Source organism: Leptinotarsa decemlineata, unplaced genomic scaffold, assembly GCF_025532065.1.
Source record: "Leptinotarsa decemlineata unplaced genomic scaffold, Ldec_3_MD MMD2_tig00001019_RagTag_RagTag, whole genome shotgun sequence".
In the NCBI taxonomy this organism is placed as follows: Eukaryota; Metazoa; Arthropoda; class Insecta; order Coleoptera; family Chrysomelidae; genus Leptinotarsa; species Leptinotarsa decemlineata.
In genome coordinates this window covers 8,143,183-8,167,328 of record NW_027412557.1, presented here as the reverse complement: position 1 = coordinate 8,167,328, position 24,146 = coordinate 8,143,183, and the positions used below count along the sequence as shown (strand labels likewise).

Here is a 24,146-nt window from a genome sequence, read left to right as displayed (position 1 = left end):
ATGTACAATCCTTACTGAGACTTCCCCCTATGTTTGTGATTTCAATCCCATCAAGTTGATTTGGGGAAAATTGAAACAAAGCATCAGGCGTGAAAATGATTTCCCAAAATTTGATAAGAAAGTGATAGTGCTAGTTAAAGAGCTAGTATCTAATATTACCAAAGAAGACTGGCAGAAAAGGATTAAAAAAGTAATTTTAGTTAAAAAAGACTATATGGAGATTGGACACTTCCATATTAATGGTGGAAATAAATTCATTATTGATTTAAATAACGATAGGGATAGTGAAACAGAGAATATGGAAGAGGAGTTATCAGAAGCTTTCGAAGAAAGTTAGTGAAGTGTTTTTGAAGCCATCGATTGTATATATATGTGAGTAACTATATATGATATATATGATGTGTTGTTTTTCCGGATGTTCATCCGTTGTGTACTATATTCGATATAGTACACAACGGATGAACACCCGGAAAAACAACACATCATATTCTACCATCCGTGAAAACCTACAATGTAATATATATATATATATATATATATATATATATATATATATATATATATATATATATATATATGATGTTACCTGAATGTTTTGGTACCTCAGTTCTTCTTCTTCTCGATATGACCTCATCTCCCCGGAAAGGTTTGCAATGTTAAACGAAGGTTTTCACGTACAGGAATATGTTGAAATTATTCTTCGGGTTTGTTCCGCTGTTTCAGCCCTATACAATAAAGCGCTACGGTGAAACAGTGATGAAAGGATGATTTTGTTTTATGAACGTGCCTTTTCCCCTGCGTCTGGCGCCTCAATTGAAATATTTGAAAAAAATTTCTTATTGCACATCTACAACTCAAAACGAGCCTATATACAAAATATCGGTCTCCGAAAATATAGCAGTACGGACAAACAGTGATGAAAAGGTAATTTTAATATGTAAACGCGCCTCTTTTATACCCAAGGGGAGAGTCCCAAGTGGAATATTAAAAAATCCTATCTTATTGCACATCTAAAACATAAAACGAACCTACATATAAAATGTCAGCCTCCGAAAATGTAGCAGTACGGAGAAACAGTGATGAAAACGTAATTTTCAAACGTAAACGCGCCACTTTTACCCCCACGGAAAGCAACGACTACTACTCGATCACAAACATTTAGATGCATCATTTCGATAACAATATCGACGATCGAAAACAATTTCGAAAAAGTAAATTCAAATTTTTATAATTATTCAGTGTTAATGAATATTCTATTTCGTGCTCGTTTCATATAGTGTTTGATACGTTACTGCACCTACTTAAAACAAATAAAGTAAAGCAACGACTACTACTCGATTGGATCACAAACACCTAGACTCGTCATTTTGATAACAATATTGATGATCGAAAAAAATTTCGAGAAAGTAAATTCAAATGACATCAAATCCGAAAATCTTATCTAGAAAGGCATAATTCAATTATAATGGTTTGAAATAAGCAATACAACAAATAGTTTGAAATAGGCAATACAGGTTTATATCAGTTACTTCTTAAATGGTGAAAGTACCATTGCAGTCCATTCCACCAATTCTCGAATAATTTCATCAACGTTTGTTATCCTCTCGAGTATCATCCATATTGGATCCATTATATTCTCGAAACACTAGTTCAGTTGATTGTTAGGGCCAGTCTTCACTTCTTCAAGAAACTATTTTATGATTTCCTATGGCTCCTAAAATGACAATCATGAAATAAATAAATACCAATAAAACCGAAACATGAAACTTCAACAAAAAAAAATGAAAACCCAAACTTAAAATACAGTCATCAAATCTCCACATTTAGTATCTTCCTCTTCATGAAAGAGAACGTACACTTTTCCACTCACTTCAAGATATTCAAGGATTGTTACCGTTATAGAGAACCAGTCGTTTCACAATGGTTTACTTTTTGAAATTTTTTGAATAATATATACTCTTGTCTGTTGCTTGGAAGAAATTTCCTTCTTCTTCTGATATTGATATAATCACATATATAGCCTCGCTTCCTTTAAGCTTTGTGTATTTCCTATTCAATCGCTTCTTCATCCAGTCTTTGGTTCTCTGGCGATGTCTCGCAAATTGATGAACTTTCTTCAACCGCTCTAATTTCTTAGAGGAACTCGTTGTAGAGCCTTTCTTCGAAATATAAAGACTACCTCGTCAGCATATTTGACAAGGAAAATATATTGCTTTTGTTCCTATATGCCAGAAGAAATGCGTGCATCAGCTCAGTCTTTTTGATTTTCTGAAACGTTAGATACTGGCTGATCGTTTTACTCGTATAGTGACTATCTTCCATTCCATCTGATTACGGTGAAGTAAGTCAAATGAGCCTTCTCCACTCCTAATTTTTGAATCAATTTATACCACAGTTTCGACTCGTAATTCCGTCTCTCATCGGGAAGCATTTCCTAGAGTAAAACACCATTTTGGACTTCTATGTTATCGATGTGTTATGGAATGGAATGAGAATAATCATTCCTCAGAGCCGTAAGGGACTGTGTGGTATGGTCAGTTTGTTAGAAACTCAAGTTTCTAAATGCAGAAAATCCTAAGATTATTAGATATTAGCTGAAACTACCAGTTATGAAAAAAGGTTCAAGTAAATCAACTACGACTCTCTCTAAGGGGGTGGCTGATCGTAAACCCAGACAACTGCATCATGCTTATTTACACTCAGATTGAACTTCATTCTTGAACCAGCTTTCAACAAATGTGGTCCATAGGTTGTCTTCTTCAGAATTTAATCTTAAAATTGTGATGAGGATGAGTATTGGCTATTCAATTTCTTGTTTTTATGTCATTCCTTCGTTTCATTGAAATACATTATCTTGTTCATCAATCTCAGTGCACAAACTCCTTTCTGTTCATTTGTAATTTGTGGAGTTAGTCTTCTCTCACTGTGTTACTGTGGTGTCTTAAACCGTCGATGACGGTTCTGTACTATAAATCAGTTTCAATACGGCACTTGAGGATAGCCAAATTAATTAATCCGTCGATGTCTGTTCCTTTCTCCAAAAATATTTCTTTCGGTTGTTAATACCGACTCATTACTTGGCTCAAGTATACTTGTTTCAAGCATTGTTTTCCAAAGCACACTTCCAGAGCTTAGGCAATCCAAATATTTCTTTCGGTTGTTAATACCGACTCATTACTTGGCTCAAGTATACTTGTTTCAAGCATTGTTTTCCAAAGCACACTTCCAGAGCTTAGGCAATCCTTTGTTTCCTATTTGCTATTTTCTGCTACTTGCTAATGCTTGACCTGATAGGCCTAAAAATTATCCAGAGGTATTTTAATATTTCGACCACGGCTGCTACCTTGAGTTGTACATGGCCCATGATGATCATCCATCAGCAAATGGAGGCTTCACGATTTAACCTTAATGCTGGTAATTAGACTCATCGAACTCAGTCTATTCTGCCGAAGAGCGACCATATGGTTATGCACGAGTTAGTTTTCCAACCTTTCGAGAAAAATGCTTTTTGGCTTTCTACTTTTCCATTTTTATGCAAAAAGTTGTGTATGTGAATGGAAAATTAGAAAGCCTGAAGGCAACATTGAATTGACCAAAAGGATGAATTATAAAGATGAAAAGCACTCAAAATTGTCCACAGTCAGTTTAGTTCAACAAAACACATCGATATCAAAAGAAGTAAATACGTTACGTAAAGTGTAGCTAGTGTCTCTATATTGTTTTTTTTTGTTATTGTATGAAGTCGTTAATTTACAGCTGTGCTACTTATTAAAGGACCTATAGGCGTAATGATATTTTATGTTCATATTTTATCTGGAAATAATAATTTCAACTAACTAGTTTAGTGATCCAATAATTTGTCTGAAAAAAGCTTGGTTGGGTAACAGGATCAATTTTTTCTTTAAAAAATAATTGTTTTCTTGCCGACGTTTCGAATTTGATTAAATTCTTCTTCAGGGCTCTGTAACAATGAATTTTCATAAATATACCTTTCACAAAACTTATACGATTATTATCGTTTCAATTTCACAAGTTCTTGATTAAATTACCCACCGAAAAGTAGTGTTTTTCGTGTTGATAATATTACTATTTTAAAATCCATCAGACATATTAGATATTGCAATATTTTTTATTTTTTTTAAATATGTATCTAATATGTCTGATGGTTTATAAAATAGTAATATTATCAACACGAAAAAACTAGTTTTCGGTGGGTAATTTGATTAATAATTCATTATTTCTTGTGAAATTGAAACGATAATAATCTTATAAATTTTGTGGAAGGTATATTTATGAAAATTCATTGTTACAGGGTCCCGAAAAAGAATTTAAATAAATTCGAAACGTCGGCAAGAAAACAATTGTTTTTTTTAAGAAAAAATTGATCCTCTTACCCAACAAACTTGTTTTCAGAATAATTGTAATTTTTATTGATTTATACAACAGTTTTACGATGTTACCACTAACAACTAACTATATACATACATGTTATTTTATTATTATTTACGACTACTACGACTTGTTAAATTTAGTTTGAAATTATATCAAATAGACATGATTTACAGCCCCTAGAAATCATAAAAGGACTTTTACGAAAAGATATTTGAATTATTGATAAACAGTATAGTAATAATAATAGTGCCCTAATATTCCATTCTAAATAATAACTCGCTTGTTTCACAACACTAAAAATGAAATTGGCGTGTTAATCGGAGATCAACTTTTTACAATATTTCAATAATAAATCAGTTGAAATCACTAATCAATAAAGTTACTTTTCCACTCAACCTCAAAACTATATAATGAAAGATAGAAATACTATTCGTACTGTTCGGGTCTATGTACGTACGTTAGAAATTTTTCGAACCCCAGTTCGAAATTTTACCTTATAATGAATATATTCTGACGATTGATATACGACATGAGCAATTGAAATGTGGTATTAGGTTAGGTTAGGTCCAAAGTGAGTGGGTCTATTCGACCCTCCTCCGCAACCTGCAAGGATTTATTGTGGCTCACACCTATTCACACTCGACCAAACAAACCCAGCTTCTTAAGGAAGCTGGTTAGTTTGTATGGTGAGTGGTCTTTCGGGTCAGATGGTAAGAGTACGGCTCTGCCGAACTCTAAAAACGTGATTCGGTCCCCAGCGGGGCAGGCACAAAGTATATACTCTGCTATTTCATCGTTAACCAAATATGATTCACCCGTTCAGGGCTTTTTCGCCTCTGGTTTTCGTGAATCATCACTTGAGCGCAAACGTTTGCTAACTTGCTCATGGGGGGTTTGTTCCCCCACCTGAGACAGATTCTGCGTACGCCGCTCAAGAATTTGGTGCAAGGCGGTTTGAGATACCCCGCTTCCCGCTCTTGAGGAGAAGACTCAGTCGTTTCCTGGCTGCATCACCAAACTTTTTTTTAGGTTCAGTTATTGGATCAGGAGTTGGAGAGTTGAGAAGCTCTCGCTTCTGATCTAAACTTACAGGGAGGTGAGTTGGAGTCGTGAGCTCGACATCCATCTTCTCGGTAGACTCATCGTCAGAAAGAATTTTTGAGTTTACTCAATCCATAAAAGTCCCACGAGTAGCTAGGAAAAGAAGGTCAATCACGACAGAGCCCCGCATTATCGTGACAAGGCGATGCTACGAGGAAAAGGCGCCCGGTATCTCGAAGGTTCCGTAGTGACAGCTGGCCCGGATTCACACACCTTAGGATTAAGCCATCGTTGGGATGCCATTCAGTTAGGGAATAACAGAACCACAAGTGATTCTATTGTTCCCGTATCCAGCGGGCCTACATGGAAGCAGGCATCCGCTGGCCGGTTCGCTCAACCCCCACATCCCAAGCAATGCACTCTATACTGTCTATACTATGCAAAATAGTCCACTCACGTGTTTTCGAAATGAAGATCTCATCGCCAATTTTGAGAATCAAAATTCCCACTGGGACACTGTGTGGAACATATAAAAATTAATTTTGATAATGCGTGTTCTGGAATATTTAAAAAATTATTGCAAACAATAAGTAACAAATATTTAAATTTTACTAAAACAAAAATATTTCCTACATAATAGTAGGGGAGCCCAAGAGGGTTTTAGAGATTTACTCGAGCGCGACAGATAAACATAGGAGGATAAACCATGCATCCTGTTAAAGCCGTCTACCATATATGAACCCTCAATTAGGATCAGGGCAAGTATGGCAGCCCGTCAGATTAAAAAAAATTGCTCTCAGAAATATTCGAAGCTGTGACCCCTCTACTCCCTTACGTCACGCTCAAATCGTCAAATTTTGATAAATGTACTGTTTTCACCTCGAAATTAAGCCACCATACCTCAATCTGACGCATTTGAATATTTCCCATTTGCGAATTTTTTTAAGTGGTGGGTTCATGAATGGTGGACGGCTTCAATAGGATGCAAGGTATCCCAAAATCCCGACTTTGGCTCCCCTACTATAAGGATTTTCCAAAACTTTAGATTCATTACGATTTCCCAAATTTTACAGCTCAGACTTCGATAAGCCCGCAGTCTACCAACTGACCGAACCTATGGACCATGCAGAGGGTCCCACATGGGACGCCAGGAAAAATATTCTGTATTTCGTAAATATTCATGCTGGAGAAGTACTAGCCTACCACTATGATACCAAGATACTGAGGAAAATGCATTTGAATGGGGAAGTAACACCAGTGATACCATCAAGGAAAAATCCGAATTTGCTCCTGGTTGGTCTCAACAGATCCGTTGTGGCAGTGGAGTGGGATGGTAAGAAAAAGCTTGGCGACCAAGTGATTTTGTCGACAATTAGCCAACAGTTTCCGAAGAGTAGATTCAATGATGGAAAAGCCGACAAACAGGGGAGAGTTTGGTGGGGTAAGAATAATTGATAACGTTTGATCAGTAATCATTTCAATTCAGTATACTCTGTCTACATCTGAACTTCCTACCGTTATAAACCGATATTTGAACCTTATCCACTCATTATAATCAACAGCATTTTGTAGATTTAGATTAACTTTTTTTAATTATATTAATTGAACACACAAAGTGATATATATTCGAGTAATGACATCATTGCCGAGTTTTTGATGCAACATCTAATTTTTTATTATTACAAAAATGTATTACAAATTTTACTAATTGGTACGGAGAGAACAACAATACCAAAATTCACAAAATGAAGAATAAACGTAATACTTACAAAAATGAAATCAAATTACGTGTCATTATTTAAACTAGTGTGATAAACCCGCCATTATATTTATAAGCATGCACCATGCACTTCTGTAAGCGAACTTTGTTCCTCGACTATTTTTTGAAGATATTTTCATCATTTATTTTCATTCGACACCAAATATCCAAATTCATTAGAGCGGCACTATGAGATCATCTATGAAATTGTTGTCAAAGAATCTCTTGACATGAAAAAAGAAAGAAGAAATTGTTCATTTTTTGACTAAAACTTCAATTGTTCACCAATTCACATACATTTCAGGTTTTCTTTCGAAATACCATTCCGATTCTGAAGGGAGAAATACTAAATAAAAATCCCAAAAACTAGTATCTCCTGAGAAAATAATACCCCCTTTCATTTCAAATATAAGACATCCATTTTTGGAAATAAATAAAATAATAATATGAATTTCTTCACGTACTGTCATTGAGACAGTCGTAATGTTATGAATGAATTTAGAGTTTTACTTTTAAAGTTATCCAGAACGGTGCTGATGAGGTAATAAGTGTATTATTCCGAAACTTCGAAATCCGCCTTTTAGGATGACCATGTAAGTGAAATTTTATATCGTTACTCTTTTATTTTCATTGTTTAGCGTTCCTATGAATGATATCTGATTCAACTACATTAGATTAGATTAGATTGTCGGGGAGCTAGCCCATGGCCTGATTCATTGCGACCTTTTCAGAGCTATTGTGATGCTTCTTGGTTGTTAGAGCTCATTATCTATCTTGATCCCTTTGATGAGTCTCCATAGCCTTGACAATGACCCTGTCATATAGATGGCAGCCTCTGGTTTTTCTTCCCCGCATCTTGCGTGTCTCAGCCTTGCTATCGCTTCGCATTCACAGAGCACATGCACTGCGGTTTCTTCCTCTTCTTGACAGAACCTGCATTGGATTTCTTCTGTCATGTTGCTCATATATTTCCTGAGCCGGATATGCCCCGTTAGTAGACCCACCACTATCCTTACGACCTTACGTTTGTGGTTTAGCAGGTCTTCCGTGAATCTGGGCGACGGTTTCTTTATGAACTCTTTCACCTGCCTCATTCCTGGGGGCTTATTCCACCAATCTATCGATTCGGTTTACATTTATCATTATGGATGACTTTATACATGCTCTCACTACCCCGTAGAAGGGTTCTAGGCCAATAATAGCTTCGGATGCGCCTTCACGGGCTAGAACATCGCCCTCCTCATTGCTCTTGTGACCCTCATGTCTGGGTACCCAAGCTAGAATGACCCTATTTTGTGTACTTGCGCTCAGACTGCTTCCCACCAGTCTTGAGAAGACTTGAAATAAGCTGAGCGCTTTAATTGCCGCCTGGCTGTCGGAGAAAATTGCAATGGTTTTATTTGTGACCTTCTGCCTGTTTATTTCCCCTATACATGTGTTTGATTGCCGCTACTTCTGCCTGGAACACATTTGCATTATGTCCGAGGCTGAGTGCGATTCTCGGGTCTCCTTCTTGGGTCTTTGAGCCATTTGTATACCAAGTTTCTTTCGCTCTTACCGGTGGGCCGTTTTGCCAGTCCTCTCTACTTGGTATGATGATTTTGAAATCTTTTTGAAAGATCAAGAAGCAGAATGATAAAAACTATCCTTACAGAAAAACTAGATAATCTCTTTTGAAAATATACTTCCATTCAATTCAACCATTTATTACTTCAACTTCTTCGAGAATAGAAGGTGGTAGTTTCTCATAAAAATGCTATGATGACATGCAGTTTCATTTTATTTTAAATTAAAAAATAAAATACGCTTTTATTTTCTTTTGATCATTTTGAATTTATAAAGTAAAGTATTGAGAAAAATTTGGTAAAATCAATTCATTTAACTTTTGGTATTTTTTTAAATTTCAACAATAATTTATTTCTCCGGGAAAATTACAATACGTATCAAGGACGAAACCATCAATTCATTATCATTATTAGTAAAGTAAAGTATTTTTGTAATCTGACCTGATTGTCTTCATTATTACAACCACCAAGCTCATTAGAATGTTGTATTGCTCTATGAAATTTGGTCTATGCAACGGATTTCCTTCAAAGTATGGCAAATCCTGCTAACGATTTTACACCTTGTCAGATTTTCAGTAGTTCAAGTAGTATTATTTTGACCGTTCATCAAATACTCGGAATATTTAGGGGTTATATTATTTCCTACCTTAACTTCGGGACCTACTAACTCTTGTCCATTTTTGCACGTTACGCCCATTTGACTCACGGATCATCCATCCAAACTCCTATCGCTATCACCCGCAAATATGCTCGCTTCTATGGTATTTTTCAGTTTCAGCGTTAATTCCAGGTCCAATAATTATTGATTCGATGCTTGAATAGTTCTGCTATTTGCTGGATTCGAGAGTTCTATCCTGATAGTTTCCATTTAGTTGACGCTTTCTGGCGGGTCAATTCTAGAGGTTACCATTTCGGAACGGACAGACATTCTGGCAGTATCTACTTGATTGGGGTGTTCTGTCGCCATCTTCCTTTATTTTTTAGTTTTTCTCACTGAGTCGCTCGCTGCGTCTGACAAAATCGGATTTGGTCTTTTTTTGGTTTTGATGAAATATACTGTTCAAGTGGATGGATGAGAATTCGTCGATTCGAATATTTGGGAAGAATGATGAAAGAAAATTCTCAAGTCATTTATTTTTGACACTTCTCATAAAACAAAACTATAAACAACAACAATCAGGTACTCAATTCTGACACTCCCCCTAGAACTAAATTTCCTGTAGACCTATATTTTTGCTACAAAACAAATGTTTCCTAGAATTAACAGTTTTGGTCAACATATCTGCTAACATCGAATTAATGTCGACATAGTTCAGGTAATTTCTGTCTTTTTGAATCTGCTCGCGTACGAAATGATGCCTCACATCAATATGCTTTGTACGAACGTGATAACCAGGAGGCGTCATTGCTAACTGCAGTGAACTTTTGTTGTCCCCATTGATGATGATATATTGGCCAGTGTCTATGAGCAAATCATTCAATAGATCTATCAATCACATTCCTTCCTGTACAGCAGCAGCAAGCGACATATATTCCGCCTCAGTTGTAGAAAGTGCGACGGTCGGGTAGGTTTCTTTCTCGAGAAGCAAGAAATTGCAGCACCCTGTATCAGAAAATCATATCCCATTGTAGATCGTCTATGTATAACTGATCTAATGTTATAACTGTTGATGCTACGTTCGCCACTGCTGTCTTCTTCCGGCTATTCTGCATGACATTGGCATCAGAGATGGAGCCTACAATTTATTCAAAAGTTATTGGGAGTAACAGAAAACAAAAAGTAAAAATCGGAAATATAACAATCACCGAAGAAACAATAACGTGTGGAGTACCTCAAGGGACGGTACTAGGGCCTGTGTTATTTACAATATATATGGATAACCTCTTTCTACAGGAAAAAGATTGACAAATACTTAGTTTTGCGGATGTTACTGTGATAGTTTATACGGCTGAAAATTGGTATGATCTTATGATCTAAAAGTCAAAGCAGAAGATGACTTGAACATTTTTAAAAATGGTTCGACAGTAAACTCCTCTTGTTGAAAATTGAAAAAACACGTTACCCACCGTTCAGTAGTCTTGAAACTTGTCTTCCCCACTATAACTTAATCATTCAACAAGATTTGAAAATTGAACCTGTGAAAAAAAAAAATTGGGTATATTTCTAGATTCACACTTGAGATGGAATGAGCATATTTCATATCTTGTGAAAAAATTGCGTTTTCTATTATTCAGATTTAAACAATTCATATCTTATCTAGACCTCAAACAAACAAAAAATTGTGTACAAAAGTTTAGTGGAAAAGGAAGGTGTATCACGAACTTACCTGAATTTGATAGAAGTCTCTCAAAAAAGATTCCTCAAAATGATTCTACAGAAAAATCTAAGATATTGTAGTGATTCCCTTTACTCTGAAACACAAGTTATGGACATAAGACAACTCTATGCCGTACAATTATGTATTAAACAATATTTGAACAAAGAAAAGTTGAAAGTGCATTCCTACAGTACAAGACAGAAAAATAGATATGTTATTCCAAAAATCAACAAAACAATCGGACAGAAAAGTTTCAATTACATATCCCCGAAATTGTTCAATTACCTACCGGACACTTGAAAATGGAACCCTCTCTCAAAAAATTCAAGAAACATTTGAAAACATTCTCAACAGAAATAGAAAGAAATGAAATACGTAAAATTATAGAGGAGTAAAAAAAAGAAAATGTTGAATGCTTTTATTCATATAGAGATTGTACTTTCAGATGTTTGTAGTGTTTATTTTATATTGAGTGTATTTTATTCAGTGACAGTCACTTGTACTAATTTACTGTAGTTTTCATCTATACAAAATTGTGAATTATAAATATTCTATTTTTAATATTATTATTATTTCTAATTTTATTTTCCAGAAGTTCCAGAAATTTATTCTATTCAGTGACTTTGTCCTAATTCATTTTAGTGTTTGATCTATACAAAAACTGTGAAACATAAATGTTAATTTTATTATATTTTATATATGAAAATACTTTTTACCCATATTGTTTTCAATTATCATAATTGTTCTATTTTGTTATTGCTCTGTAATTTACCCACACATAGGGTTTTCCCCTCAGTGGAAGTATGTGTTTATTCATCAAGGTATATTGAACTCCATATAGGTACTCCATTTTATATTTATGTATTATAATTTACTGATGAATAAATTATTATTATTATTATTGTAACGAATTAAAGAATTAACAGTCTTAAACAAATTTATTTATAACAATATTTCACTTTATTATTATTATTATTTTCATCGTAGTGTGCGCTGGTCAGGCCCTATCCCCCGAATCCCCGATGCATTCGGGAGGGCGCGCCAGCATTTTCAACCAATGACCACTCCCCACATCGTGGGGTAAGTGAGCATTGGGTCCGAGAATCAAGTGCCCTGAGCAAGCGCAGTGATCCAAGAATGACAGCCTTCTGCATCTGTGCCTTAGTGCGGCAAGCCGGTATGATTTTAAGATTCGAGAGTAGAGAGGACATTATTCCACCAAGGACTCCAATAATCAGAACAACCGTCTTGACAGAGTGATCTGAATAGAGTCTGCGGAGTTCGAAGAGAAAATCTCGATATTTTATCTGTTTTTCCTCCTCTTTTCTGACGATATTCGTCTCGCCAGGAGCTGAAAACTCCACGACAAATATCGTTTTGGTCTGGTGGTCGAGAAGCACTACATTAGGCTTATTAGCTTGTATGAGCCTGAGGGTGGGGAACGAATAGTTCCAATAAATTTGGCACTTCTCGTTCCCCACAACGGATTCAATATCCCCCGGAGCGTAGGGCAACACCAGTGTCTCGTCAATACCGTAAGAGTGCCGTTATTGTTATTTTGTCACCGTAATGTGCTCTGGTCAGGCCCTATCCCCCGAAGCCCCGATACATTCGGGAGGGCGCGCCAGCATTATCAACTATGACCACTCCCCACACCGAGGGGTAAGTGATCATTGGGTCCGAGAATCATGTGCCCTGAGCAAGCGCAGTGAGCCAAGAATTATTGTTATTATTATTATTATTATTATTGTTGTAACGAACTAAAGATTTAACTGTCTTAAACAAATTTATTTATAACATTATTTCACTATCACAACTAATTTATATTCAACACTTAGCAACTAACACTTAATTTATCTTCACTATTAGATTTCTTTGTTTAATCGCTCGATTCGCTTTCTGAATTAATACTCCCTCTCTGGACGAGAAGCCGGCCTTTTATATCGGTAACGATCGCTCTAGATTTCTCTAGTGGTTTCGGTACTCATCTATACTTTTCGCGGCGGTTCGCGGTGAGTCATGTGTTTATTCGCTGGCTGAGATATCGGTCAGGGCCGACTTCAGATTCGTTACATTATTATTATATATCTTCGTTTCATAGATGATGTCATATAAAAATACAAACGGGAAGAGTTATACAATTGTTTTATTGTTGAAAGTATCGGCTTCGAAAAACTGTACCTTTTTTAACAATTGAATGGACTATTGTGTTACGACTCGGATATGTAATTATCTTCCCCTATTTACAAATAACCACATATTTTATCGAAGGTTATATGACATTAAACACTTCGTTATTTCAGGAACAATTGGTCCAGAGGCTGATGGAGTCGTTACCCCGAACCAAGGAGTCTTTTATAAGTTTACCAGAGATAATCTCGACAATCCGACAGTCATTAGGAGCCCTGTTACAAACAGTAATGGACTAGCGTGGAATAAAGCAAATGACAAATTATATTACATTGATACTCCAACATCAAAAGTTGTAGAGTTCGATTACGATGATAAGACAGGAACTGTTTCAGACAAAAACCGTACAGCATTTGATTTAACCAATTATCCCAACATAGCAGGTTAGTATAAATATTATTTTTCGTTTATTATTGGCAGATGTCAAAACTTATACCTTGATCAGAGTAATACAATATATAATTTGTCTAAATGTATTCACGGAAATTTTTACAGTGGTCCTGTACGTTTTTTAGGTAACATTCTCACTTACTCTAAGTTACAGTTTAGTCTATGGGTAGCTTCATCTTATAACTGAAATTATCCAAATTGTACTCAATTGAAAACTTCGTATCGCTTTTGAGTTGAGCAAATTTTAATGTATTATTATGCTCCGTAACAAAATGTTTTATATCAGCCCAATTTCACTCAATGAGATTAGATTCGCAGTGATATTGTGGTAGTCTTGAAACTGTTTTATCTTGAGCTTCAGACATTTCATCAATAATGCTAATTTACCAAAATATAATATTTTTTGTGCTCATTAATTATTGCTGAAAGTTCCACTTTAAGTAAATTTTGGAACGAATTTCGCTGCCACACGCTTCTTGCCTAAAATATCCGAAAAAATTGTATGGCATGAGCCAACCGATATGCCGACATCCTTGGCAACTTCTCTAATAGTGATTCGACATTTCTCCATAACAATTTTCTTCACTTTCTCAACATTTTCATTGTGTAAGGGTGTCCAGGGCGAGCTTCGTCATTCGCGTCTTCTCGACCTGCTGTGAAAAACTTGTATAGTTCAAGTAAACGATATAGTGCAACCTACCTTCCAACAGTTCCCCTTTAATAATATAGTTAGGGAGCTAACTAATTTCGTTATTCAATAATCATCAATAATAATTTCTGATTATATAAGAATCACAATAACTATATAATATATATATATATATATATATATATATATATATATATATATATATATATATATATACAGTGTGACCCATTTAAAATGGAACCACCCCTGTAGAATGTGCATTTTTCAATCAATCTTAATTTTTTTTTACTGAAATATTAAGCATGAAAAACTGTATTTTGACACTAACTTTCACAATTTTAGTTTCATTTCCAAGGCACTCTATGGTTTTTTTTGTTTGTCAAAAACGGCAAAAGTTTATTAGGCAATTTTTGTTTTCAAATTTGACTACACCACTGGATTCGTAGTCGTTATAAATCAAAACTGTCAAATTTTCATTAAAAAATATTTGTTAACAACGAAGTTACAACAACTTCAATTTTGGAAACAAAGTATTTGTTTGTAATTTTTATTCAGATTATAGACATATTTGAGATCTGACAACACTGTCATCACCAAGTAGAACACCAGTGAATTTGTACAGTGAAAATCCGAAGTCAACAGCTCAATGCGTTCTACAGTTATAACTCCTGAAAATATGGTAATGTGAGAGATTTGTGGTGCAAGCGTTTTGTAATAAAAATCTGACTACGCCACTGGATTTGTGGATAATATTCCCTTAAAATCATTCATTTGAGTGTAGGTTACGAGAAGTGAAAATTAAAATAAAAATTGAATAATTGAATAACAGAAAATTAAAAGTTCATTTTCAAGTTACGCAGTAGTAGACCAAGTTCAGAATCTCATGTCATGGGATCTCCCAATTGCGCTTTTACCAAATCTTGATAGAATCTTGAAGTATTAATGGTCATACTTGTAAGCTTTTTGGAAGTTTCCCAATAATAAATAATAGTACTTTTGTAACAGCGCACCTGGAAAATCACATTTTATGAGATTCTGAACTTACTCTACCTTCTTCTATAGCTGATGAAAACAAAATGTATACAAACAAGTTTCAAAGTATTTATTCAACAATTAATTGCCATTAAGAAAAAACTGATACTAAAATAAACATTGATTTAAAACTAAACATTCAAATTTTTGTGGCTTCTACCAAACCTCCATTAAGTTCAATACATTTATCGTATCTCTTCCGAATATTGTTTACACTATTTCTTATTTGTTGAACTGTAATTTCGGCACAAGCTTGTCGTATCCTTTGCATGAGTTCAGCTCGATTCGTTGGTCTTGTTCTGTATACTTTTTGTGTCAGAATACCCCACAGAAAAAAGTCTAATATTGTTAGATCAGGCGATCTAGGTGGCCATTCAATTAAGTCACTACCTCGTCCTATCCAATGATTTGGAAACTGGTTATTTAGCCACTCTTTAACAATCCTCGAATTGTGCACGGAACAGCCGTCGAGCTGAAAATATAAATTTACTTGTTCCGCAAGAGGCATTTCATCTATTTCGTCCGATAATTGGTTATTTAGAAATTCCAAAAAATTTTGCCCGTTTATGTTTCCATCAAAAAAATATGGACCTATTATTCTATTTTTTACTATACCACACCAAACGTTAACTTTTTCGGAATATTGACTTTTACAATTTATGATCCAGTGCGGATTTTCCGTAGCCCAATACCGAGCATTTTGCGATGAAACTACCCCATTGGTGCTGAAAGAAGCTTCATCACTAAACATTATGCAGTTTAAAAAATTTCTTGTATTCAGGGACTCGCCTTGTGCCCACAAACAAAATTCCATACGTTTCACTTCATCACCTGCCTTTAAAGAGTGAAGAAATTTAGGTTTAAATGCTCTCATTTTGTTTTGTTTAAGACATCGTCGAATAGTCTCTCTCGGTAAGTTTAAATCCAAACTGGCGACTCGTAACCTTCTGTTTGGGTGGTTTCTAAAATAATCTAAAACAGCACCTTCGTTTAAATTTCTTCTTCGGTGATTATTTTTTAAAATATGTTTGCTGACTGCACCGGTTTCTTTAAATGTTTTGTTAATTTTACTGACGGTGCTTCTGTCAATGGGAAGTCGATTTGGATGTCTGTGATTAAATATCCTAGCTGCTTCTCTTTCACTATGATAATTGTCCCCAGAAATTCTCACAATTTCAATTCTTTCTTCTAATGATAATTGCAAAGCCATTATTAAATGCACGTAACTAACAACTATTATTTTATTTATGATTAACTGTCAAAATCACAGCCTACTGTTGATTTATTATAAAACCTTTGCATAATGAGTTCAGCTTCCTCAAATTATTGATATCTCCTCTAAAAGATGGTTTTAGCTGAGTTATGAAGAATTTACAGGGAACAATTTTTGTCCTGCTCTCTGTTTTATTATTGAATAAATGATTTCCATGCTTTAAATCAATTTGATTTTAGCGGCTATGCGGAAGAATGTACTAAGTACTGCATAACTTGAAAATGAATTTTTAATTTTCTGTTATTCTAGAATACACTTCTCGTAACCTACACTCAAATGAATGATTTTAAGGGAATATTATCCACAAATCCAGTGGCGTAGTCAGATTTCTATTACAAAACGCTTGCACCACAAATCTCTCACATTACCATATTTTCAGGAGTTATAACTGTAGAACGCATTGAGCTGTTGACTTCGGATTTTCACTGTACAAATTCACTGGTGTTCTACTTGGTGATGACAGTGTTGTCAGATCTCAAATATGTCTATAATCTGAATAAAAATTACAAACAAATACTTTGTTTCCAAAATTGAAGTTGTTGTAACTTCGTTGTTAACAAATATTTTTTAATGAAAATTTGACAGTTTTGATTTATAACGACTACGAATCCAGTGGTGTAGTCAAATTTGAAAACAAAAATTGCCTAATAAACTTTTGCCGTTTTTGACAAACAAAAAAAACCATAGAGTGTCTTGGAAATGAAACTAAAATTGTGAAAGTTAGTGTCAAAATACAGTTTTTCATGCTTAATATTTCAATAAAAAAAAATTGAGATTGATTGAAAAATGCACATTCTACAGGGGTGGTTCCATTTTAAATGGGTCACACTGTATATATATATATATATATATATATATATATATATATATATATATATATATATATATATATATCCAAATCTCATTCATGCGAATTTCATGACTTTTGCCTTCTGAAATCATTTTGAGGAACTATATGAATACTGGAAGCTTGCATAATCCAATCATCAAGAATTCAATAATGTTTCATATATTTATATTTATTACAAGTTGTAACAATTCATAATTTTCTTTTATTCAGGACACCCGGACGGAATGACTATCGACGATGAAGACAATCTATATATTTGCCTGTATGGAGGTGGATCAGTTCTTAAAGTGAATCCCGTTGCCGGAAAAATCTTACAGGTGAATTTTGAGTTATTGTTACAACATTCCATTCAAACTTTTTTCGTTTTCAAAGCCATAAAGTCATTTCAAGTTCAAATAGTTTCTTTTTTCTACACCCGTACTCTAACAATACACTTATACGACCATAATCCGTTTCATAATGATATCCATTATGATACAGATTTTTCATAACGATACAGATTATCAACCAATAGAAACCCATAATTTTTCAATCAAGAATCCTGTTCCTTTGTTTGTCCTAGATTCTAACCTGAGTAACTAATTGCTTCATTTGTCAAAATCAGTTTTCATATTACCTACCTATATTATCAAAATGTCTGAAAACAGCGATATAGAGGGAATACCATCGACTCCAATATTTTTAAAAGATCAGATTAATTACAGTTGTTATATTCAATATAAATATAATTAGAATCTTTATAGTTTTCATATATCCATGATAATACCATTAAGTTTATGTTTTTTTTTTTTAAAAATATGAGTTAATTACTGTAAATGTGTTCAATACAAATATAATATTTATAGTTTTTCATTATTTATCGGGTTTAGAAAAAATAGCGTCAAGTCATACAATTTGATCAAGTAGGCTTTTGGACGATGCGATTATAAAACAGAAAGAAATTGTTCAGTAGTAGCTATCAAATGTTGAGAAAACTTTTCGCAACAGTAATTAAAAAGCATAGTTTCAATGAAACTGATAACAATTTACTACTGATGAATGAAAACTTCAACAATTATAATAATAATGATAAAGAACAAACAATGAAATAGATTTTTTCACAAAAGGTGTTTGAAATGTCTACCAGCTTTACCTACACATAGGCGACACCTTTTCTGAACGTTTTTTGCCAAATTAATTGGTTCAATAGGAGTGAGAGAAACAAAACTTTGCATCACTGCCGCTTCCAATTGGTATCTATAATTGATCAGCAATTTAAAAATAAGATCTTTCAACCCACCCCAGAGGTAAAAGTCCAAGGCGTTAGGTCTAAGGTCCGGTGACCTGGCCGGCCAACGGTTGGGTCGTTGGTTGGCTATCCAATTATTACCAAAATTTGAAGCTAAAAGATTGGTGACAATTGCAGTGTTGTGAGGCAAAGCCCCGTCTTGTTGAAAATATATTTTTCTGAGCTCCATTAGTGTCAACTCATCATAAGGAGTTCAATATTTTGCCTCAAAATTTATAAATATCTCTGCTCACATATGCTTCGTCTGTTCAAATACAATTTAACGAAAAATCACGCACTTGGTTAAAACTTTCCAGGAACCACTGGCAAAAATCCATGCGGCGTTCAAAATCTCCTGCCCTCAGTGGATGAACTCTTCTGGTGTTTTTTTTTTTTCGAAATCCTCCTAACGTTAGTTCTTGGTAGGCCTGTTGATATTTTCAAATTTGGCGCTGACGTTTAGGGATTGATTTCAACAGCTCCTGAAACGACTATTTTTTCTAACTCCTTATCACTATTAGAAACAGACTACCATATCTCATTTTTCATAATTCTCATACTTCATTGTGAATGTGTTTAAGAATTGAACAAAAATCGCTAATAGAAGAAGATCGTTTCTACCGCTTAAATCAAAATTTGACAGCTGCCAGTAAAGATTTGCAAGATTGCTTGATCAAAGTGTGCGTTTCAAAGTCTACATGAAAAAACTTGAAAGCTTTATATTTCAAAGATGACTCTAGCAAAACATCAAGTGTGCTACTTTTATGGAAATATAATTTTAAACTCTATTCAAATATGCAGAAAGCTTTATATTTCAAAAATGACTTTAGCAAAACATCAAGTGTGCTACTTTTGTGGAAATATACTTTTAAACTCTATTCAAATATGCAGGAATATACAGATTGTCTCATTAAAAAAATAGTTTTTCATCAATAATTATTGATATCTCATTTGAAAAATAAGTTTTTTACACCACTGAATTCTACGTAAAAAAGTGCTCTGGGAATTTTTTCATAGAAACAAGAAATTTTTGGCAGGAAAAAAATTACATCAACTTTTTAAAAATGCAGATTCTTCAGAAACGTTGATAGATATCGATATGCGATTTTCACCATCAAGTTTGACAGAAAATTTGACTCTTAGTCACAACAAACAGTGTCCAATTTGGACCACTTTGTACATCATTGACTGATATATTCATACCCTAATATAATAATTTAGTGTATTCTGTATGTCTCATTTTGAATGCCAATTTAAATAAAGCAATCAGATGAAAGAGATTACGATCACTCAAGACGGAGATGATTCAAGTTAATGAGTATCTTCGTGACAATTGACATATCTTCTTCAATATGTTGTATATCATCTACTATCAGATGGAAACAGTAAAAAATAAGTTCTTAATTTGTTTGTAGATATCAAAGAGATGTAGAATAAATATAATAATGATTTCTAAAACAGAAACCTGAGAAAAACCGCATCACATTTCAAGAACATTTGTCTAACTTTTACATACACAAAGTATTAACATCAAATGGATGCATATTTTCTTTTTTCTCCAGGTGATTGCTCTTCCTGCCCGAGATGTTACATCAGCAATGTGGGGTGGACCTAATTTCGACATTTTGTTCGTGACTACTTCATCACATTCATTAACGCCTCTAGAAAAACGTCAGTTTCCAGCCGCAGGGAGTCTCTTTGCCATAGAAAACTTGAAAGCCAAAGGTTTACCTGTATTTACTGCCAACATCATCGATGAAATTCCCAAGAAACTGGTAAATTTATTTAATTTTGAAGTTGTTCTCTTTATTTCCTTAGACTACTGTTATGAAGGGATGTGATTCATTTCAGTCAATCTGAAATATACTGTCATGCCCATGGCGAATCTAATAGAATTATCGAGCGAACGAATTTTTACTGGTACTGTTAGGACTAGTCAGTCCTACTGTGAATTCCTCTGATTTAAAGACGAAATAAACCAGGAATCAAACGTTTCAAGTTAATATTTTATTTTATAACAATGTCTGAATCGACTTTTTTCATAAACAAAACATGAAAAATTATTTAAACATACTAAGTGATACAAATAGAAGTAACAACATTTTCCCTCTCGAGTAAAATCACTGCATTTGGCGTAGGTATTCATCAATCCATTTTCGTTAAGAATCTGTACCACTAATCAATTTACAAAATTTCGTTATTGGCCGTTTATAGGTTCCTGATTTTGTTTTGACGTTCACAACTCTAATCGTATCATCTTTTTCCCTATAAACATTTTCAATTTCCCCAAGTGGCCACATATTTCTTTGTGATGTGTCGTCAATGACGAGTACCACATCATCCTCTGTTAACTCATCCCCTTCTGATACCACTTTATTTATTTATTCAGTGTGAGTAAATATTCCTTCCGCCATCTTTTCCAAAATATATCCGCTAAGGCTTGAGATACTATCCACTGTTCTCTCGACTTCCTCAAATTTTCCCAGTGGTGGTGCAGCTCCATTTGAACAGTGCATTAAAAAATGATTCGGCATAAGGCTTTCGGGTTCCAAAGGATCATTTGAAATGTATAATAAATGTCTGCTATTTATCAAATTTTCCGCTTCCACAATCATAGTACCTAATATGCACTTCTTCTTTGGGGTATCCCTCTTTCAGCGTAATGCTCAGAACATTTTTTACCGACCTCACCAATCTCTCCCAGCTTCCTCTCATATGTGGAGATGTTGGTGGAATAAATTCTCAGGTAATGTTCTTAAGGAAAAAACCCAAAATTTCTCTCGAACATCCACGTCGACTTATAAATCTTTTGATCTCCATGATAGCGGATTCTGTATTTAACGAATTTCCCATTTTTAGATGAATTGGTCGTACGTTCAAATAGGTCCATTCCGGTGATAGTAAATGGTCTGACTGAACTTTGAAGACGACACTCCGTTAACTGACCCGGTAACTTTTGCATTTTCTGACAGCACTTCTCATTTTCAAGATCCAAATTTTATGTAATAGAAGTTTCGTGAAACCGTGTTTTGGATCAAGAATCGCTGGATGTTTTTAAAAATAGTTTCTCTCAATACTCGACAAATACATGTTTTTTAATGTAACTGTCAATATTTTCTATTTCTTCGTTTCCATATTAATTTCTTCTTATGTCTGATTTGGCCAGAAATATTCAGGAATGAGAATAGGCGAAGAAGATGAGTTATCCACGGAAATGAACACAAGATGGAAACAACTTCTAAACGAACTGACGAAAATTTATGAAATAAGTTTACCTACATGCTATGATATCGTTCTGTATGAAAACAAACAAGGTGAACTGCATGGTTTCTGCGACAGTAATGAGAAAGCTTTTCAACTTTCATTAATCTGAGACTTTAATTCAATGAAAGATTAAAATTATTTTTCGTTATTTGCACGAAATTCGGTATCCAGGGTTTTTTTGACGTGAGAAATCATAATTTCGTATTAATTTTCATGTAACATCTAGAGGACACTGCGTACGCTGTCATTATTTATTTCAAATTGTCTCAACTTTTTTGACACTAAACTTTTGGTACTTTTCATGAAAAAACCTAATTCCCACACCTTTTCCAAGTAAAAAAGGGACACCTCCTCAACAACGCTGAAGATGATCGTTTTCAAGATATTTACAATTTTCTATATCGATGCATATTACTTTATAGCCAAATTTGATTTCAATAATTTTTGTCACTCTCCGCTTGCAAATTAAGTTAATTAAATCGAGCAGGCTATGAAAGTTTGTTTATAAAAATAGAAGTTCGCTGTCACATTTTTAACTATTAATTGACAAATTCAGAGTTCGGAGTTTATAAAGTGATTTTTTGATACCATGCCCGACTTTACGAATGCTGAAATGGCTGATATGGTTTTTGCATACGGCTTGGCTGACGAAAATTCAAGCAGGCCAGACGCATCTATCAGGAAAGGTATCCCTAAAGGTATCCCCTTGTGCAGCGACATTTGCGTATCTTTTCCGGCGACTTTCCGAATCTGGAAGCTTTGAAACAAATTCTGCAGTAGGACGGCCACGGACTACAAGAACTGTACAATTGGAGGAGGCGGTTCTCGAAGAAATTAGTGAACATCCAGAGACAAGTACAAGAAAAATTAGTCAAACTTTAAATGTGAGTCACATGACAGTTTACAGAATTTTAAAGGAACAGCAATTATATCCTTATCATATTCAGCGTGTCCAGGCACTTACTCAATGCCTTCAAAGAAAAGTCGAACAACATCCGCAAATTTTATCGAAAATCCTCTTCGCAGATGAGGCTAATTTTTCAAGAAATGGAATCATGAACTTCCATAACAACCACATCTGGCGAGATAACCCACATGCGATAACGCAAACTCATTCATTTCCAAGACATATTCTCTTTTAACGTATGGGTAGGCATAATTGGGGATTATTTAATCGGGCCCTATTTTCTCCCCTTACGTTTGAATGGAGATGCTTACCTACCTTTTTTGGAACACGAGCTTCCCCAAACTTATAGAAGATGTTCCCATTGGTCTCCGAAATCACTCTTTTTTGACGTAGCATATCCCCAACGATGGATAGGAAGAGGAGGCACTGAGCATTGACCCCCGAGGTCACCAGACCTCAATCTTGTCGATTTTTTCTTTTGGGGACACCTAAAATCACTAGTTTATGCTAGCCTCATTGAAAACGAGGAAATGTTGAGGGATCGCATCATAGCTTGTTGCGAAACGATAAGAAACACTCCGGGTATTTTTCAACGGGTGCGGAATCCTTTGATGAGGAGAGCAGAAGCTTGTATTACTGTTGGGGGTCGTCACATTGAACAGTTGTTGTTTCGTTCAATTTTTATTTGTTTATTTTCCTAATAAATAACATAGTACTTCTCCGAATTGTTTTTTTACAAACTCCGAAATGTAGCACTTTCTAATTGAATAATTAAAGCTGACAATTTTTTTTATTTCGGATTGAATGTGCAGTTCGATAATACTCAGTTTAGAAGAAGTCTGTACGGGTATACTGCGTATAAAGTTTGATGAAAATAACTAAAATTGCAAAAACCTTGTGACAAAAACCTACCATGTTTTGAAAAATTTAAACAATCTGTATTTCGAAAATGAATCATTCTTCGTTAAACATTTTATAGGAAGAAGTTGTTTATTTTGACGAGATCCACCACATACTTAATTTTTGTAATGTTCTCAGCAACTTCACTTAGCGCCCTAGGAGCTAAGTAATATGCATCGATATAGAAAATTGTAAATATCTCATCTCCAGAGTTGTTCAGGAGATGTACCTTTTTTACTTGGAAAAGGTGTGGGAATTGGGTTCTTTCATGAAAAGTACCATAAGTTTACTGTCAAAAAAGTTAGGGCAATGTGAAATGAATAATGACAGCGTACGCAGCGCCCTCTAG

General features: G+C 34.6%; 1 protein-coding gene and 1 long non-coding RNA gene across 2 annotated transcripts in view; one reads left to right on the top strand and one right to left on the bottom strand.

The window, feature by feature from the left end:
• The window catches only part of LOC111501955 (regucalcin), a 40,089-nt gene that overhangs the window by 9,979 nt on the left and 5,964 nt on the right, over positions 1-24,146 (top strand). The window contains exons 2-5 of the mRNA XM_074175425.1: positions 6,507-6,874; positions 13,379-13,648; positions 17,670-17,776; positions 20,289-20,501. Of these exons, the coding sequence (XP_074031526.1) occupies positions 6,507-6,874; positions 13,379-13,648; positions 17,670-17,776; positions 20,289-20,501 (958 nt within the window). The remainder of the gene's footprint in view (positions 1-6,506; positions 6,875-13,378; positions 13,649-17,669; positions 17,777-20,288; positions 20,502-24,146) is intronic.
• On the bottom strand, positions 1,014-11,072 carry LOC111501974 (uncharacterized). Its single transcript, XR_002721667.2, has 3 exons — positions 10,825-11,072; positions 9,199-10,493; positions 1,014-1,714 (listed from the first exon to the last, which is right to left on the bottom strand). It is a non-coding gene; the product is annotated as an uncharacterized lncRNA (long non-coding RNA).